The sequence below is a fragment of the Gracilinanus agilis genome, chromosome 2 (genome assembly GCF_016433145.1).
Source record: "Gracilinanus agilis isolate LMUSP501 chromosome 2, AgileGrace, whole genome shotgun sequence".
NCBI lineage: Eukaryota > Metazoa > Chordata > Mammalia > Didelphimorphia > Didelphidae > Gracilinanus > Gracilinanus agilis.
This window is the reverse complement of record NC_058131.1, coordinates 716,549,065-716,569,847: the sequence shown is the minus strand read 5'-3', so window position 1 is coordinate 716,569,847 and position 20,783 is coordinate 716,549,065. Positions and strand designations below refer to the sequence as shown.

Genomic DNA, 20,783 nt, shown 5'->3' with positions numbered 1-20,783 from the left:
GTCATAAAAGGAATTTGGTAGGACTCCTTCTTTGCTTATCATATCAAATAATTTGTATAGTATTGGGATTAGTTGCTCTTTGAATGTCTGATAGAATTCACTTGTGAATCCATCAGGCCCTGGCGATTTTTTCTTAGGGAGTTCTTTGATGGCTTGTTCAATTTCTATTTCTGATATGGGATTATTTAGGTATTCTATTTCTTCTGCTGTTAATCTAGGCAGTTTATATTTTTGTAAATTTTTGTCCATATCTCCTAAATTGTTATATTTATTGCTATATAATTGGGCAAAATAGTTTTTAATGATTGCCTTAATTTCCTCTTCATTAGAGGTGAGGTCTCCCTTTTCATCTTTGATACCTTTTTTTAAAAAAAAATTTCGTTAATCAATTTTATTTGTTTATTTATTTAAATTTTCTTAATTTTATTCCAGTAAAAAATCCACACATAAATTTTCCGAGGTTACAGAGTCATGCTGTTTCCTTTCCTTCTCCCATAGCTGACAAGCAACTCCACTGGTTTTTTTCAGTTAAACTTCTTAAAGGTCAATGACATGCAGTCACTTAGACCTATGGAATGTCTTTTTATTTATTCATTCACGAAATGTTAATATTCTAAGCTCTTGGGGATAAAGTATCTAAATGAGAGTGGTGCCTGTCCTCAAGGGTGTCATTACTTACTAGAGGCTAAGGCACAAGCCTGGGAAATGGTCATAGAGCACATTACTGGATAAGTGCATCCAGAGATTCAACTCTAAATGTTATGTGAGGTCTGGGAGGACCAGGAGAATCTCTGAGAAGACCTTCTGGACAATGCACTTTCTCAGTGGCCCTTTTAGGGATCAATAAGAACTCCATGGTCAAAAAAGGGGAAGGGGGGCAGCTGGATAGCTCAGTGGATTGTGAGCCAGGCCTAGAGACGGGAGGTCCTAGGTTCAAATCCGGCCTCAGACACTTCCCAGCTGTGTGACCCTGGGCAAGTCACTTGACCCCCATTGCCTACCCTTACCACTCTTCCACCTATAAGTCAATACACAGAAGTTAAGGGTTTAAAAAAAATTTTTAAAAAAAGGGGAAGGGTGGTCATTCTAGGCATAGGAGATAGCAGGAACAAATACATGAGACTAAAAAGTATACTATGAATGAGTGGAAGAGTATCGGGCAAGTGGAACAATATGGAGGCAATATCTCTCCTTGGGTACTCTACATTCACTCCTACATTTTTATCAGAATTATTTTAGTTATGCCCCCTTTCCATGAATGTCCTTTTCTCCCTAAGAAGCAATGTAATCTAGTTGAGAGAATATTGGATTGGAGCCAGGAAGATCTGAGCCCATCATCATTAGATCATAGACTTTGAGTGGAATGGGACTTCTGAAGCCATTTTTTCCAAATCCTCCTTTTTACAGATCAGGAAACTGAGAATCAGATCATTTAAATAACTTGTCCCAAGGTCATGTCAATAGTAAGGTACAAGACCATGACTTAAATATGGGGCCTCTGGCTCCAATCCTAGAACTCTTTCCATTGTAACACTCTTCTTGTCAATCAGATCCTGCCTCTGAAACTTAATGTTATTAGGCTGGAGTTTCCTCCTCTGTTAAATGGGAATAACAATACCTATAGCTACTTACTCAGGAGAAAATGGTGGCAAAGAATCACATTTCAAAACAGAAAGTGCTATGTAAATATGTGCTCTTATTATTTCCCACAATGACAAGGAATGTATAAATTAATGCGGCCTCGGGTGTAGGAACTGTCTAGACCCCACTGTGTTCATTCAAATAGTGAAATCTCAAATAAAGGAATGAGTGAGATCCTGGTAAGTGCAGTTAAGAAAATAATGGATGCACGGACAGCAGAAATCTTTTACCTACCCCACAGACCTGACCTCATTCATACTTAGTCCCTCCCCTCCCATGTTGGGCTTGACAATCTAAGGCTTTGCAATATGGTTTTGTCTTGCCCCTTCTTTCATGGTAGATCTCTTAGTGTTTAGAACTTTCTTATGCCTGAGATAGCACAGTAAACACCTCTCCCTTTCCTTCCTTCTGGAAGATTATCTTTGTTATTCCATTAATAGAATGGAGTATAACAACTCCAGCTTATTCTTTGTATCTTGATTTTCTTCAGTGCCCCCAAGACCTCCTGAAAGCCTGCCTTACCCTGATCATTGGATCACCAAGTTTGTGAGCTGGGTCAGATAATGTTCCTCTCTATTACCTGGAGTCATGTCTGAAGATTGCTTTTAGTTCCCCCCCCCAGGATATTGTTTTCAGAGAAATGTGCCTCTGTGAAGAATAGTGGGGTGGGGTAGAGATTAGATTTTTATTTGTCAGTCTAGAACTTAACCTTTCTAAATATAAGTAAACACTGCCTTAGTAGAGCCTGGCAAGAAATAGCATTTACTGAAAACAGAAATGAATATTCAATAACAAGAAATAATGTGAGCCAGATTCCCTTTGAACATTTTTTGGAAGTCACATTCCTCTCTCACTACATGTACGAAGATATAGATGGGCTCAGCATCTTACATGCGCTCCTCCATAGGTCCTGAGTCTCATGACCACAGCTGATCCCCTACTAGCTCCTTTCCAAAATCTAGCCTTCAGTCTCACTCTTGCTATCTGCTTCTCGTCCTAGCTTTCTCCAGATTGATCCCGGGTTGGCTCTTCTTCATCTGTAGGGTCACAAACCCAAAAGAGACTTCCACTCTTCTCCATTTCCCAGAAGTCTCTTTTCTCTAATCTACAACTGTGCATTGGCACACACATCTATCTTGGTTTTCTTTGTGTTCTAGACCAACATATACTGCGCCCTACTCAGATGTTCCTATTTATTATAGTTGTTCAGTCATTTCAGTTGTGTCCAGCTCTGCATGACCCAATTTGGGGTTTTCTTAGCAAAACTACTCCAGTGGTTTGCCATTTCCTTCTCCAGCTCATTTTACAGCTGAGGAAACTAAGGCAAATAGGCTTAAGTGACTTGGCCAGGGTCACACAACTAGTTCAGTGTTTGAGGCTGGATGTGAACTCAGGAAGATGAGTGTTCATCTGCTCCATCTAGTTGCCCATCAATATACCTATTATTGCAAAATAATGACTAGAACTGCTTCTCATTGTTTTCCATCTGTATTTGAGTTATATCATGTGAAGTTAATTACTTATACTTTGGATAATTGTCATCTGCCTACACCCACTTGAGTAGAGGATCCTTGAGGGCAGGGCAGGGGCTGTTATGCCTTTGTCTCCTCATTACTCAAAGTTTGGTCATTGAATAATTGCTAGATGGCCCCTGAATTTGTCCTGCATTGCTGAGCAAAACAGTATCTTTTTTTTTTCTGGGATGTGATCAGCCTTCAAAGTTCTTTGCCATATAATATCATTACTCCCCAGTGGATCAACAGAACAAAAATACACATGATTTGTATTGAAGGGTTCATACCTGTCACATAGCATTTTCTTCCTCCCAATACAGCCTGACTAGAATTGCCTGCTCAGTGGATTAAAAATGAGATTCTTTACAAGGTACCGCCTTTTATAATGAGTCTCTGAGAAAACAGCATCAAGGAAACACACACACACACACACACACACACACACACACACACACACACACACAGATTTTTATTGCATTGACAAAACCAAACCATCGAGCTGTGTAATAAAAACCAGGCATCTGCAAACCAAACTGGGGTGTCTAATCACATTACATCTGATTATGGGAAGCAGACTTGGGGTTCACCAACGTGTCTTCGGCCCTCTGGTGTATCACCATCTATATTTTTAGGAAGGCAGGGAATGAATTAGGATTCCATGCCAATGTCGAGTAACTATGCCAGTTTGTAAACACAACCTGTCCTTAAATAGTCTTTTATCACAATCTTTGGACATTTTAGATCAGAAGAGTGAAATGTAATTATATTTTTGAGTTTTCCTTTCTCTTAACTTAGGCTTCTGCCAAAAAGAAATTTCCCTTCTTAAAATGGTTTTGAAATTGTGTTCGGCTTTAATATTATCGAAGCAAAGAGATGTCTCGGGATTCTGTAGCTGTGTCAATTGTTGTCAGAGACGAAGGTTACCAGTAATGACTTTCAATGACTGAAACCTCTGAGGTTCTTTTTCATTCTAAAATTCTTTGATGCTAAGTTTATTTCACAGACTCTAAGCGCCGCACTGAACCTTTATGGCTCCCTATTATCTCTGGGGTCAAATATAAACTTCTCGATTGGAAATTTAAAACCTTTCACTACATGGCTGCAATATGTATTTCTAAACTTTTTACACAACACCCCATCCACGCGCTGCACAGCCCAGCCAAACTGGCTGTTGTTTTCACAGGACATTCCATCTCCCTGCTGTCTGCCTTGGCACATTACAGTCTTCAGATGCTTGAAGACATGCCCCTTCTGATTCTTGTCCAGACCAAATATCTTCAGTCCCTTTAAGTGACATTTTTGTGACAGGCATTCGAATACCCTCACTCTTTGGATACACACTTCCAGACCTTTCAGAAGCCTGTGTGTGTCTTCTCTTTTTCTTTTTTTATGAAACGATGACTTTATTTTCCCAATTACATGTAATAACAATGGTCAACATACTCCTTCTGAGATTATAAGATCCAGAGTCTCTCCCTCCTTCCATCATTTCCCCCACTCAGAGATGATACGCAATTTGATCTAGGTTATGCATTTATTATCATGTAAATCATACTTTCATATTGATTATTGTTATAAAATAATATTCATGTAAAACCGAAAACCCCCAAATAAAACCACAAATCATACGCTTTGATCTGCATCCCGACTGCCAGCCTTCTTTCTGTGGACGTGGGCAGCATTCTTTCTCATAAGTCCTTCAGAATTTTCCCAGATCCTTTTATTGCTGAGAATTGCTAAGTCTTTCACAGTTGACCATAGCATCGTCTTGCCGTCACTGTGTACACGATTCTCCTGGTTCTGCTCATTTCACTCCCTGTCAGTTCATGTAGCTCTTCATCATTTCTTACAGCACTATCGTATCCCATCACAGTCATATACTACAGCTTGTTCAGTCATTCCTCCACTGATGGATGTCCCCTCAACTTCCAGTTCTTTTGCTTGTGTATCTCTTAACACCCAGCCCCCCAATACTGCTGCTGATACTCCATTTGTAATTAGAGCAGGACGGGACATTATCCCTTTCTTAATGTACCTTCAGAAGAATTAATTTGGGGGACTGCCATGTGGCACTTTTGATTCAAATTTATTTTGGAGACCACAAAAAACCCAGAGCTTTTTCACATGAAATGTTTAAAAAAAAATCCCCCAAACACCTCACCTTCCATCTTATAAGCAATACTATGTATTGGTCCCAAGGCAGAAGAAGGGCAGTTAAGCTAAGAAATGGGGTTTAAATGACTTGCCCAGGGTCATACAGCTAGGAAGTGTCTCAAGTTAGATTTGAACCTGGGATCTTCTGTCTTAAGGCATGATTTTCAATTCACTGAGCCATCTAGCTAACTCCTATAAAGTGTTTTTCAGTCCACTAAATTGCATGACTGCAAGCTAGTCTTTCCCCTGCTCTGTGCCTCAGTTTCTTCATTGGTAAAATTGAAGGAGTGGCTTAATTATCCCCTAACAAACCTCCTAGCTCTAAAAATCAATGATTCTTTTTTTTTTAAAACCCTTACCTTCCGACTTGGAGTCAATTGGCTCCAAGGCAGAAGAGTGGTAAGGGTAGGCAATGGGGCCAAGTGACTTGCCCAGGGTCACACAGCTGGGAAGTGTCTGAGGCCAGTTTTAAATCTATGACATCCTGTCTCTAGGCCTGACTCTCAATCCACTGAGCCACTCAATTGCCCCCTAAAAATAAATGATTCTAAAATGAAGATATTGCCCCCAAGGAGCAGTGATTAACAGCTAGCATTGTAATGCCATGTTTAAACCGTGGGGACATTGCAGGTAAAACTGCTGCATTCCAACCCTGTAACTGAGCTGTACCTATTTGTTCAGGTCTGTTTATTTGGTTTTGCAAAGCCCATATTATGCATCAAAGAAAGTGGAAAGTGCCAGTTATTGCCAGTAAAGAAAGCTCAATTTTCCTCCTGCTCAGGGTCAAGGCCATTCACTCTTCTCCTTCCCTTGACAGGGTGATAATAGATGAGTAGAAAGGAACTTCATAACTTCTAGCAAAGAGTTTTGAGCTCTAGTGCTTATGTGTCAAGAACCATCACAATTCATCAGAATTCACAAACTGATCCTGGGCCAAGATTCTTGCCAACACATTGGGATTTGGGATCAAGCTGATGAACCCAGTATTCTCAGAAGACTGGATGAAAATAGGGCTGAGAAGAAAGTGGACACTGCGATGGTCCTAGGACAAGTCAGGAACACAAAGACTAGGACTTTCTTTCTTTCCTTCCTTCCTTCCTTCTTTCCTTCCTTCCTTCCTTCCTTCCTTCCTTTGTAAGAATGGTTTCTTTTTTTGTAGTTTCACAATTATTGGCAAGATTGGCTGACTCAGGATTCCTTTCCTGACATCACATTTACAGACACTAGAAACCTGCCAGTGTGTCACTACAACCTTCAGGTTTTGTTTTTGCTTTTTAAACAAAATTCTGGTTTAAATTCTGGTTTAAACAAATTCTGGTTTACTATTCCACCCTCTGTCAGGTTCTAACAAACAAGATTTATCCACATAGATTGAAACCTCACTCCTGCCTGAGGAAATTATATATGTATGCATGTATGTATACATATACAATATGTCTATTTGTAGATATGTAACCTATAAATGTATAAAATATAATGACAAATATAAGTAAATAATAAATTTAAAATATAAAATTAAAAAGTATATAAAACTCTTATTGGGACTGAAAATTTCTAAAGATTGCCACATAATATGATTTGAGACCTCATTTCTATATGTAAGGAATGGAGAACATATAAAGGTTTGGGAACTCAAGCAAATGTGATATTTCTCAGAGGAATAGTAATAGGGGAATGAATTCTCCCCACACCTTGAATTTCTTTTGGACAAAACTCTACATGTCCCACTAGCTGCCAAATGAAGATGCCTTTAGTGACATAGTAAAAATGGTGCCCCTCCCAACTCAAAATACTGAAAAGCATAGAAGGACATACTGCTAAAGGAGGAATAGAATAACAGGTTTAGGGACAAAGATCAACCTAACCTAGCATTTTTCAGTTAGAGCTATATCTTCTTCAATAAAAAAAAAATTCTAAAGGCTTTGGACTGCTCTTGAACCTTTGTATTTTTCCATTGTCATGACTTTTGCCCATTTGAGAGTAGCTTGTATTTGCCTATTATTTTATTTTATTATCTTCATTAATTTATTTGTTTGTTTGTTTTTAGACCCTTAACGTCTGTGTTTTGGCTCCTTGGTGGAAGAGTGGTAAGGGTATGCAATGGGGGTCAAGTGACTTGTCCAAGGTCACACAGCTAGGAAGTGTCTGGGGCCAGATTTGAACCCAGGACCCTTGTCTCTAGGCCTGGCTCTCAATCCACTGAGCTACCCAGCTGCCCCTTGCCTATTATTTTAAAGTCAACAGTCTTTTATATCCATCATCCTCTTTGAACTTTGTAGTAACTCTCCAAGGTAGGTGAAATGATTCCCATATTACATATGAAGAAATGGAGGCTCAGAGAGATTGAGTGACTTGCCCTTGATCACAAGGCAATGAGTAGCAGAGGTAGAATTCAAACTGAGATCTTCCTGTCTGCACTTTCAGTTCACAACATTTCAGTTCACAACATTTCACTGTTACATCAAACTCAGAAACATCTCATTTGTGCTGATATAGCAAAATGTTGAGTGCATCTGCTAGACAGAATAATAACCCAAGTGAAGTCAAATATAAAAGACAAAGGAATATTGAAGGCTATCTAATGATAAAGAAAAAGCCCAGTATTAATATTTGGAGAGTGGGAGTTCCTGTCCCAGCTCCACTCCTCTTATGATCTATGAACATCATTATCATCCTCCTCCTCATCATCATCATCTTCAGTATCACTGGCATTTCCATAGTGTTTTAAGGTTTGCAGAGCACTTTATGAATATTATTTAATTTGATCCTCATAGTAGCCCTGGAAGGCAAATGCTATTTATAATATATTTTACACATGAGGAAAATGAGACAGGCTAAGATTAAGTGACTTACTGAGAATCATAAATTTATTAAGTTTGTGGGACTGGATTTCAATTCATGTTTTCTTGATTCCAGAGCCAGCATTCTAGCTCTCCTCTGCACCACCTACCTGACTTGAACTCTCCTCTCTATATCTCACTTTTCTTCCTTATTTAATGAAGAGGACACACAAGTTGGCCTCTATGAACTCTTAACACTATGAATCTTATGACTCTCTGATCCTGTGTGTGAGTTTCATTGGGTATCTATTGAGAGAGCTGAGGGTTCGTGGTCCAAAGGGGATCGTTGTTATACTTCGATGGTCAAGAAGGCACAACATGAATATGACTCAATCAGGAAGTGAAGGGGTAAATTATGTGAGAATAAAAACCTGGATTGTGTTACTACCCACATGACTTTGGACCTTAGAGGCAGCATGGCCTATGGCTGTAGTGTTGGCCCTGTGGTTAAGATCGATTGGGTTCAAATCTTGCCTAAAACATTCCTGGTTGGGTAACCAGAGGAATCTCTCTGAGCCTCAATCTTCTCATTAATAAAAGTATGATATTGGACCAAATTGACTCTGAGGCTATCTGTTTCAAAATCTAGGATATCATGGATAATCAGCAATTATTCATGTGGTCCCTATTTTATACTAATTTCCAGGGGATATAAATACAAAAAATAATCCCTATTCACAAGGAGCAAACTTTCCAGTAGGGAACAAATCCTCCTCTCTGGTCACTAACTTCCCCAGCTATAAAATGAGAAGGTTGGAAAGCTGAGCTCTAAAGACTCTTCCCTAGCCAGAAAGCCCTAGGGTTCTATGTTTTGTTTGGTGACTTTAGAGCTAGATCATTCAGATCCTAGCTCTTGGCTGCTCATGTGCAAGGGTCAATGGGATGCATTACGACAAATGAGAGCATTTCCATTTAAGATACTGACAAGTTCTGAAGAATAAACATTTGAGACAGTCTTGCCTGATGTCTCTTTCAAATCTGTAATTATAATAATTCTTTTAAAAACCCTGAATGTGTAATAACAGTGGAGAGAAAGAAAGGCATCTGTTGTGGAACACTGTGAGCTGTGAAATGGGAAAAATAAAAATGCATTCGTTCTTTACCTACTAATAGGGAGCGATCAAAGGCAACCTGTGTTTTTTCAACCAACAATGAATTCATTATAAAATACCGCTTCTGTTATTATGTATATTAATAATCAGTCAGCATCAAGAAGGAAATTTATTCTTAGGTGTATCCATATCAATTTCACCCTTATTTTCTTAGCTAATTGCACAAAAATCCCCCAACTGGAACAGCCAGTAAATTTGCAAATGACATCTAGCCAATCTGATAAACTTGTTTTCCACTAAGATATCAAGGGGATGATGATGCTTTAATCTCTGTCCCTTCCCAAATGTGAATTTGATTTTTGTGACAGAATGCTTTAATCCAAATGAACCACTCAGACTTATGTTTGGGAATAACCAATGTGCTTCAGGGAAAGGGAAGATGGAAGATAGAAAGGAAGGTATATTTCTGTTTGTTTTTAAATTAAAAGGTTCTGTAAAAAAATGTTTTCCCTACACACGGGAACGATCCAAAATTAGAACCCGTGGCTGGTTAAGTTGCTAAGCATTTTTAAAATATATGTTCCCCCAAAAAGAACTTATCTGAAGAGGCTAAACAGTAGACAATGAAAGAATGAATGGATTAATTCATTGATTAATGACTTCATTCAGGTTTTTTGAGATAGCTCTGATTTCAGTAATGTAGGAATGACAAGATTTTTATTCTCATTTGACAGATAAAGAATCTGAGGCTGAAATTTGTCCCTATTTCCCCAGCCAGAAAGTGTCTGAATCGAGACATGCACCCATCTCTTTTTGACTCAAAGACCAGCCTTTTAGTCAATGCTGCCACAAGGGCTCTCCTTATTTAGGACTTTATTTTCCTTATCTGTAGAAAGAGGGAGTTAGATTGAGAGAATCTCTTTGGTCTCTCCAAGCTCAAAAAAGTGGAGCCTCATAATCTTTCTTTTCTGGGCTCAGGATAGTCCCAGAAGGTGTGGGAAAGGAGAACTTGCTGAGGGCACTCAGTAAGGCAAGGAAGAAGCTAATAAGGAAGGGAGGGAGTGATTGGAAGCTCCTTCTGACCATAGTGTGGTGATCTCCATTGGAATCATTAAACATTTATTTCATTAGCTTTTCTCTGACCTTCTGAAATCAGAGATAATTTGATTGCTGCTCCAAGGCCTGGCTGGGTCAGGTTGGATTTCATTGCTTCAGACCAGAGGCTTTTGAAAGATGGACAGAGCAGCCAATGGGAGCAGGATGCAACTCTAGACTGGGGGAATTGTGGAGTGTGAGCATCATGAGTTTCAGGGGTGACACCATAAAGAGAACCAGAGACTTATGCTTCCTTTGTGTCCATTGAACTAGATCGTCAGAAATGACTTTGGTTCTGCTTTTGGAAATAGCCAGGGCAAAAACAGGAGGCTTCAAGAGTTCTAGATATGTAATTCTCACAAGAAGCATCCCTGATAGGGAAGCCCTGGATGACTTGGGGAGAGTATTTCCCTTCTCTTACCTTGATGCCTGAGAATGGCCCCCATCTACCCATTTCACATCTCAGGGGGCTGTCACTAATTCTTCGCTTCCAGGTAACTCAAGGAGTGAGGAGCAGCTTATATTTAGAAATTGAGATGATATGCCAATGTAAAAAAAAAAAAAGGATAGCTAGGTGGCACAGTGGGTAGAGAGCCAGGACTGGATTCAGAAAGATTCACCTTCTTGAGTTCAAATTTTGCCTCAGATACTTACTAGCTATGGGATCCTGGACAAGTCACTTAACCCTATTTGCCTCCATTTCCCCATCTGTAAAATGAGCTGGAAAAGGAAATAACAAACCTTTCCTTTATCTTTGCCAATAAAACCCTAACTAGGGTCACAGAGTTGGACATGGCTGAAATGAATGAACAATAATAATAAATGGAAAAACAATTATCTTTAAAGTGCTTTAGACATAATGTATAAAAATAAATGTGGCTTAAAAGAAAAGAAAAATTTCAAAAGTAAATAGCAGCTTTTCTGCAGCCTCTATATTTTAATAACCCAGTCACAAGCATTTGATCTCCCTTCTGCTACTGGTACCTGTGTGATCTTAGGCAAATCATTGCCCTTCTCGGAAAGAATGAGGAGATTTGGCTAAAGAATCATTAATGTCCCTTCTTGCTATAAGTCTCTGACTCTGGGAGGAAGATTCTCTAACTCTGTACCTTCCCAGATCAAGGTTAGTCAGGTTGGAGAAACACAGAGGCATCGTTGCTGCATTGTGATGATAGGCAAACAGATAGACTGATAGAAAGACTAATAGAAAAGAAAATCCTAATGATTATGAGAGCTATCAAAAAGATAAAGAATCACCTCAGATGGCGGCAGGCTCCCCTCCTTATTAGAAGATCTCCTAAAGCTAAGCTTGGATGACTATTTGTCAATTTTATGCGGAGGGAATTTTATTTTGAGGGATTTGTAGGCTGGGTGGCCACGGAGGGCCCTCCCAGGTGTGCGATGGAATTTGATGTATGAATGTTGGCTGAGACATCAGAAGTGATCAAGGCCAACATGAACCTGATGAAGTCGACTCCTTCAGGGGAGCCTGCAAGCTGTCATTTTCTTTAGTTGCTACTTCTTATTTATTCCTATACCATTCTTCTTGGAATTAAGTCAACAGACATTTTATTGAGCTGTCTACCAATTGATTGTTCTCTCTGGGGATCTCCTTGGCACTTTGGAGCTATTATTCACTCTTCCTAAAGTTTTCTGCACAATTTGTATCCATTTACGTCCTTTAGGATCACAGGAATACAGGATTTGGGCTGTAAGGAAACTTAGAAATCATTGAGACCAGCCTGTTCCTTTTATGTTTGGGAAAGTTCAGACTCATAAAAATGACTTGGGCAAATTCACTTGCTAACAAAGAGTAGAGCCAGTATTTTAACCTGGCTTGCCAAAACCTCCAAACCTTTTTTCCTCTCCTCTCCATCCTCCTTTTTATTTCACCCTTGTTCCCTTTTCTTCTCCTTTAAATTCTCCAGTTTTTTTTTTTTATTTCTTCTTCCTTTCTCCTTTTCTTCTTTGTTTTCTCTTTCTTTGATGTGAGGTCATCCAGTGAATTTGCATGGCTGTTTAAGAATGAATCTTCCTTATAAATCTGATTCTACAATATTTTCAGATATTTTATGTTTATATCTTTAGAATAATTCATAGGCATTAGGTTCTTAAATTATCAAAACAATTTTGAAAACTGTTCATGACTTTTAAGCTAGAAATTCCCCTGTAAGTGTCTATCTGCTTCCTACTTCTCTTGCTTTTGAGGAAGGTTATTTTTTCTCAATGAGACACTTGCATCCTACTTAGTGAAAGAAAGTGAGAGCTGTTGGGTGGGCAGAGGATTCTCTTGAACTCTGGAATCTCTTCTCGGTGTATATTGGTAACAGTTTGGCAAAGTAGTCAGGCTGTTGTTCAGTCATTATTCAGGCATATCCAACTTTTTATGACCCCATATGGTGTTTTCTTGGCAAAGATACTGAAGTGGTTTGCCATTCCCTTCTCTAGCTCATTTTACAGATGAGGAAAGGGAGGCAAACAGGGTTAAGTGACTTGCCCAGGATCACACAGCTAAGCTACTAAGAGTCTGAAGCCAGCTTTGAACTCAAGATGAGTCTTTCTAACTCCAGGCCTGTCATTCTAGCCACTTTGCCACTTGGCTGCCCCAGGTACAGAATCGTAACATCTTAAAGCACTAAAAGTATCTCTGGCCTGGTCTTCCTTTAATTTTCATGTTTATCGTTCCTTGTGTGTTGAATGTTCCTGGGGAAATCTTGTGTGCCAGGCTATACCGCAGATTGCCTTAGGTCTTGGGCACAGAGAACCAACCCTACAGGGTGAGACAGTGATTAATTAGTGCCATAAAGCCAATAGCTGCCACATCCTTGACTATTCCTTCTAGGTCTTTCCATGTCCAAAGACATGTCAGGAAAAGGAAGTTGTGCCTTATGCCGTGTGCCAGGAATGTAGGCAAGGTGTTTGGGGATTTCTAGATACAAGTCTAAGAAAGTTGGATTTTATTTGGTAATAAAGATGCCTTTGCTTTTGAGAGCATTCTAAAGTTTTTAAAAGTACTTTTATTTTTACAATAACCTTGTGAAATAGGGAGCTCATGTATCATTATTTCAGTGGCTCTCTATTAAAGGATTTGGGTCAGAGGAGAGACTCAAGCCAAATTGTTATGTGGAAAGACTAATCTGTCAGGGGTATGGAGGACTGGGTGGAGGCCATAAAAAATGAAGGACAGAAAGACTCATTAAGAGATTATGGCAATACATTCCCCAATTGATAAATGGGCAAGAGACATGAATAGACCATTTTCAGATAAAGAAATCAAAAGCATCAATAAGCACATGAGAAAGTGCTCTAAATCTCTAATAATTAGAGAAATGCAAATCAAAACAACTCTGAGGTATCACCTCACACCTAGCAGATTGGCTAAAATGAAAGAAGGGGAGAGTAATGAATGCTGGAGGGGATGTGGCAAAACAGAGACATTAATGCATTGCTGGTGGAGTTGTGAACTGATCCAACCATTCTGGCTGGCAATTTGGAATCATGCTCAAAGGGCTATAAAAGACTGCCTGCCCTTTGATCCAGCCATACCATTGTTGGGTTTGTACCCCAAAAAGATCATAGATAAACAGACTTGTATGAAAATATTTATAGCTGTGCTTTTTGTGGTGGCAAAAAACTGGAAAATGAGGGGATGTCCTTCAATTGGGGAATGGCTGAACAAACTGTGGTATATGCGGGTGATGAAATACTATTGTGCTAAAAGGAATAATAAACTGGAGGAGTTCCAGGCAAACTGGAGAGACCTCCAGGAACTGATGCAGAGTGAAAGGAGCAGAACCAGGAGAACATTGTACACAGAGACTGATACACTGTGGTAAAATCGAATGTAATGGACTTCTGTACTGGCAGCAATGCAATGACCCAGGAAAATTCTGAGGGATTTATGGTAAAGACGCTACCCACATTCAGAGGAAGGACTGCAGGAGAGGAAACATATAAGAAAAGCAACTGCTTGAACACGTGGGTTGAGGCGGATATGATTGGGCATGTAGACTTGAAAGTACCACACCAATGCAACTATCAACAATTCGGAAATAGGTCTTGATCAATGACACATGTTAAAACCAGTGAAAATACACATTGACCAAGGGTGGGCAAGCTTGGGGGGGGGGGAAGTGAAGGGGAAAGTAGGAACATGAATTATGTAACCATGTTAACTTTTCTAAAAAATAAATATTAATAAATGTTTTTAAAAATGTTTAAATGTTTAAAAAAGCAGATCCAGAGAGACGTCCTAGGTTCAAATCTGGCCTCAGATACTCTGAGCAAGTCACTTAACCCCATTGCCTACCCCTTACCATGCTTATGCCTTGGAATCAATACACAATATTGATTCCAAGACAGAAGGTAAGGGTTGAAAAAAAAAAGAGAGAAAGAAATAGAGCTACTCTCCACCCTATTCCCCATTCGTCAGTCATTGTACATCCCAGAGGACTCAGAGCCTGTTTACAGTATTTCAAGAAATTATAAATAAATCTTCTTGGAGCTATTAGAACCAGAGGCCAGAATCAGCACAGAGAGTTCATTGATCACCATCTGAAAAGAACCCCAAATATAAAACACTGAAGAAGGTGATAGGTCAAAATCAGAGCTCAGTACATTTTAGATATTAATGACACTTTCAGCCCAGAGCTCTTGCTTCAGCTAGGTTAACTTCCCTGCCCTGTGTGAGGCACCTACCCCAATGGATCCCTCAAACATCAAAGCAGAAAGAACTTCAAATACTGTCATAGTCATTTGTCATTAACTTTTCTTAGTTTTTCAACAATTTCTAATCATGTTTCTTAGATAAAGTAACACTTGGAAAACGGATTCTAATTAAGAACCTTTATTAATAAAATATATTAAATAGATAAATGCTGCTAAGTATTATAAGGCACTATTTAAAACAGTGGTTCCCAAACTTTTTTGGCCTACCACCCCCTTTCCAGAAAAAAATATTACTTTGCCCCCTGGAAATTATTTTTTTTTAATTTTAATAGCAATTAATAGGAAAGATAAATGCACCTGTGACCATCATCACCCCCTCCCCGATCACTGCAGCACCCGCCAGGGGGTGCTAGTGTCCACTTTGGGAATCACTGATTTAAAATGTGCCTAATGTTTTTGTTTTCATTTAGCACAGGATGAGATCCAGTAAATATCAGTTTTATTATGGGTAATTTAGCATCCTGGAGGAAGAAAAGATGACTCTGTGTTTGTACTGGATTCATTGTGCATGCTATGGACCAAAGGGAAGGGTTACTTGCAGAGTATAAATTCCCCATCTTGGGTGAGATCCAGTTTCACTGAAATGAGGAAAATGTTGCAGTAGGTTAGCATTTTCAACAAATCTCCACAGAGACATGCTGGGGCTCAAATTCCTCTTACATCTCAGGAAAAAAAAGGAGATTTGGAATAAAGCTCATTAAAGAGACAAGAAAGGAACACATTTTCAACATCCAACTTCACCGCAATAACTCTCTTGACTTTGATAATTAAAACCTGCCTCCCCCTTGGATGGAAAGAATAAATCTGATTGTAGGCATGGCTCTGGATGAACTATGGCACCAGGAAGAAAAAAAAAACCTGAATTTCTGTTAATAGGTATTAGCTTAAGTGTTATAGACTCTGGTGGCCACATAATGGAAGATTTGGGTTTGTCAGTTTAAAATAAGAAGCCTCGATTTCCTTTAGGCGCATCTTGGCATACATCTCACCAGAAATTTATTGTGATTCTAAAAGAAAAGTCATGATATATGAGAGGTTCAACTTATTAAAACATCAAAATGCGGTGAAATCAAGAGCTCTGGCTTATGGAGGAGGTGCAGCATGGTGGAGGAATGCTGGTCTGGGAGTCAGGGAGACTTTGGGCTCAGTGCCCAGATTCCTCAATGAATACCAGTGGGAGTATAGACAAACCAGGGCAGGCAGGTCTCTCAGTCTATTTCCTCATATACAAAATGGAGACAGTGACTAGGACCTTCCTCACATCATAAACATTAAAGTGCTATCAACATGGCACTTATCAGAGAAGTCAAAATTTGGTCTTCCTCCACTCCTGCCTGCCATTTCTTTCCATTTGACTATTTACTCAAGTATGCTGGTATCTTTAGGTTTGTCCTTTTAATCACCCATTCAACCAGGTGATTTATTAATTTTTAATTAATATCAAATCAAATTAATTAATATCAAATCAAAAAAATGATCATGGAGTTCATATTCAAAAGGACTTGTCTCATTTTATGGATGAGGAAACTGAGCCTCTGGGAAGTAGTTTACCCAAGGTCACATAGGGAGCAAGGGGCAGGTCCAAGATTGAAATTCAGGTTCTCTGGTCACTGATGGGTGACCTTTCCAGTCCAGTCCTCTATCCTCTCCAACCTGAAAGTATTATCCTTAGCATGTGTCCTTTCTCCATCTATATCCCATTTTTGGAGTCAATAAGTTTTTTTTTTAAAAATAGGTCATATTAGAAATAATAATAATAACAGTAATAACAACAATAAAGTATATTGGAAAAACAAAATTATGCTTGAATACTTCTACAATAGTGATAGGAAAAGGCCTGGGATCTGTCATTTAATTGGTATGAAGAAATCATGTTTAAGAAAACTCTATCGATGTGAATCCTCACTTTCTCTGATACTTCTTAGAGAGATGCCTGCCAGAATAAGAGGTTAACTTGTCCAGGATCTTGTGGTCAGTGTATGTCAGAGGTAGAATTTGAACTTGGTTCTTTTTTGCTCAAAGGCTAACTTTCTATCTACTAAGCCCCATTGCTTATGTAAAAAATAAGTCAAACAAATAAGGGTATTGAAATTTATAATAGAAATCCTTTGGGAAAAAGAAAGTCCAAATATCCCATAGTTCTATAAGTGTATTTAAAGTTTACAAAATGCTTTTTTCCAACCAAAACTTTTAGATCAGTCAATCAAAAGACATTTCTAATGTCTCTGCTGTGTGCTGGGTAAATGCAAGCAATGCAGAAAAAGATCAAAGACTACTCCTGCTCTCACCATCTAATGGGAGAGACAGCATGTAAACAACTATATACAAATATGCTATATACAGGATAAATTAGAAATGATCTACAAAGTGGAGGGATGAACATTAAGAGGGGTTGGGGAAAGGTTTCCTGAAGAAACTGGAACTTTAGCTAGGACTGAAAGGAAGCTTGGGAAATGAAGAGGGAAAGGATGCCAGAAATGGGGGGCCAGTAGCCAGAGAATAAATGGGGAATCAGGAGATGGCCATGTCTTCTTCTAAAAGGATGAATAAGGAGGTTGGTATCACTGGATCGAAGACGACAGAGGGACAGTGTAGGGTGTAAGAAGATTGGAAATGGAAGGGGAGGTCAGGCAGGTTATGGAAAGTTTTGATTGCCAAATACAGAGTTTTATATACTTAATATTAAAAGAGATAGGGAGCCACTGAAGTTTATTTAGTGGAGGGGGGCAGAGGCAACATATTAGGAAGATTCCTTTGATTGCAGAGTGAAGGATGGGCCAGAATGGGAGAGGGGAATACAACTTTTGATAGAAAGACCAAATTGGAGACAATTGAGGTAATCTAGGTATGAGGTGGTGAGGGGGCTGTACCTCGGTATCATCAGTATCAGAACACAGAAATGAGAGAGGTATTAAGAACATGGATAACAGTAATTGTCCTCATTTTATGGAAGAGAAAACTGGGAAGGTCTCCCATGAACTTCAAAGAAATATATCCCCAAATGGTTTGTTTTTCTTTCTTTCTTTCAAATGGACTGTGACTTCTTTTCTCAAATAAAGGGAAGGGTGGCTATTAACCATTGCCTTCCTTTTTGTCTTTCAGTGTTCCCACGTTCCAGAGCCTCCCTGAAGAAATTCTAAGCAAGCTGGCTGATGTTCTGGAAGAGGTAATGTTCTGAACCTTGGGCTTTCTTGGATGCCTTTCAACCCTAAGGGCTTTATTCTTTCTGAATTCTTGGAGGAAAGGTGCTTTGACTAATTGGAAATAGACCTTCAGTTTTGCTTGGAAAGTTTTAGCACTCGCCCCACTTTATCTTCAAATGAAGCAAATGCTGGAGACAGCTAATGTTTATGTGTGGTTGGATTCTTCCAATTAACCAAGAAGGGAGGTGGGATGGGGGTAGCTCACCTTTCACAATATGTCATGTAACTGACTTGAGTTTTTAGGTGGTGGCCTCTGAGGGCCTTCCAACTGTGAAATAATGTGATTCTGTGAGTCGTGGAGAGTAAAGTGGCCAAAATCTCACTGTAAATCCTCTTTCTAGATGGAGAAGAGGTGCTGGTAGAGGAAGGGGTCCTGGGATTACTTCTCCCAAATAGGAAAACTTGGGGCAATATTAGCTAAACAGCTTATTGTCTCAGACCTACATTCAAAGCACCATGACCAGTTCCATTCAATTCCAACAACAGCCATAGTTTTTATAGAGGTACCTCAAAGGTGGGAGGACCTGGAGGAAGGCTGCCTCTGACACCTTCAAAGTATGGAGCCTCATTTCCCAGGCTGTGATTCCTGGTAAGGATGCCTACTTAGCATCATAGGCTTACAAATTCATGAATTTAGAGCTTATAGGGATATGATTTTCTTTATGTTTCCTAAGGCTAAATGAGGATTTTAAAAGTCAGAGATAGAAGACCTATCAATGCCACTGAGACCAGCTCCCAAATATAATCAATAAGGAAATTGAGGCTCAGAAAGATTAAGTAAGTAAGGCCACTAAGAAAATATAATATTTGATATTAAAACACATCAATGATAAATATGTTCATAGTATATGAATATAGATAATATAAAATATGTAAAATCTAAAAAATAATAAAATATAGGCAGATCTGGGATTTGAACCCAGATCTTCTGACTCCAAATAGGATGCTTTTCTTCCCATACATTTATAAGGCCAGTTATTCAGACAGCTTTCCAACACTCATTTCACTTATGAAACTGAAACCAGTTCATCATCTTTTCCAAAGAGTGAACTCTAGAACTTCCAAGAAAAAATCAATAAAAAGTCAAATCTGGACTCAGACCCTTATTAGATGTGTGGCCCTGGGCTAGTCACTTCATCCTAATGGCCCGGCCCTTCCCACTCTTCTGCCCTGGAATCAATACTTAATGTTGATTCTAAGATGGAAGGTAGGGGGTTTAAAGAATCAGGAAAAGGCCAAGATTTCTCATCTCTAAATTTTCATTCTGTGTCTGATTTTGGTTCCTCCCCAATTCCCCCAGTTCATATCACCATCCTTCCTCAGCCCCCGGGTGTATCACAGCTTCTCATGCATTGCCTTGGAAACTACCGTCAAATATTCTGGAGGAAAAAGGACTGCTTGGGTGTTTGCTGTTAAGACCTGGCCCTTCCACCTGGGATGTTTGTTAATATAGTTTTGCTTTTCACCACCATTGTTTTGCTTTGTCTGTTAAAAGCCCAGGAGGTTGTGAAATGTCTATGTTTGCATCCAGTTGCAGCAAAGTATAAATATATCTGGCCAGGAAATGAAGGCTCTGTAGGAGCTTGGGGTTCTTTGATGAATGCGGAGATAAGTGTCACACTGGAAAGCAAACCGCCACTGCTGAGAGTTCTACAAATCAGCCTGAGAAAAGAAAAGTCCTCCATGCTTGTGGCTAACCATCCCTCCCCTAATCAGAAGGTGGCTTAATTTATGGGTGAATTGCAAAAGCCACCGTGCTTACTGACTGTGCCAAGATGGACTCTATCGAATTAGATATCCACACATTTGTTTTTAGCACAAAAAGTAGGAAAGAGAAATAGACCAAGTGGAAACTACGTGAATTAATATACTTCACATGATATGAAAATTTCCAACTTGAGGTTAATGATTAATCACGATGAGAAATGGGACTTTGTTATCGTCCAAAGCAGTGATTCCCAAAGTGCGCGCCACCGCCCCCTGGTGGGTGCTTCAGCGATCCAGGGTAGTGGTGATGGCCATAGGTGCATTTATCTTTCCTATTAATTGCTATTAAAATTTTTTTAAATTAATTTCCAGCGGGTTAAGTAATATATTTTCTGGAAAGGGGGCAGGAGGCCAGAAAAGTTTGGGAACCGCTGGGCTAAAGGAAGAGTCTGTGAGCAGTGCGATAACTTGGGAAAATTGCAAGGAATAGTCAAAGTCCATGATGGTAGCCATTGATGGCCTTTGTACAATAATAGAATTTTCTTCCTTAAAAAAAAAAAGTACATAAGCTATATATGTGTGTGTATAATATTTGTATTTCTATGATTTTTATATATGCACATATATGTATGTATATTCTGTATTATATAGAGTATGTATATATGTATGTGTATATATGTGTTATACACACATATGTATGTGTGTATATGTATATATATGTATGTATATATATATATATATATATATCTGTCTCTCTCTGTCTCCTGGATCTTCTTGAGGATTGATTGTATATATTGATATGTGTTAGTGGAAATTTGGGGTTCATTGAGCTTTAATATTTAGATATAT

At 39.1% G+C, this 20,783-nt stretch overlaps 1 protein-coding gene across 1 annotated transcript in view; it reads left to right on the top strand.

Annotated features, from left to right (window-relative positions):
• PRKG1 (protein kinase cGMP-dependent 1) overlaps positions 1 to 20,783 on the top strand; it is a 1,248,761-nt gene that overhangs the window by 877,897 nt on the left and 350,081 nt on the right. Inside the window, exon 9 of the mRNA XM_044660333.1 lies at positions 18,127 to 18,190. Within this exon, the coding sequence (XP_044516268.1) occupies positions 18,127 to 18,190 (64 nt within the window). The remainder of the gene's footprint in view (positions 1 to 18,126; positions 18,191 to 20,783) is intronic.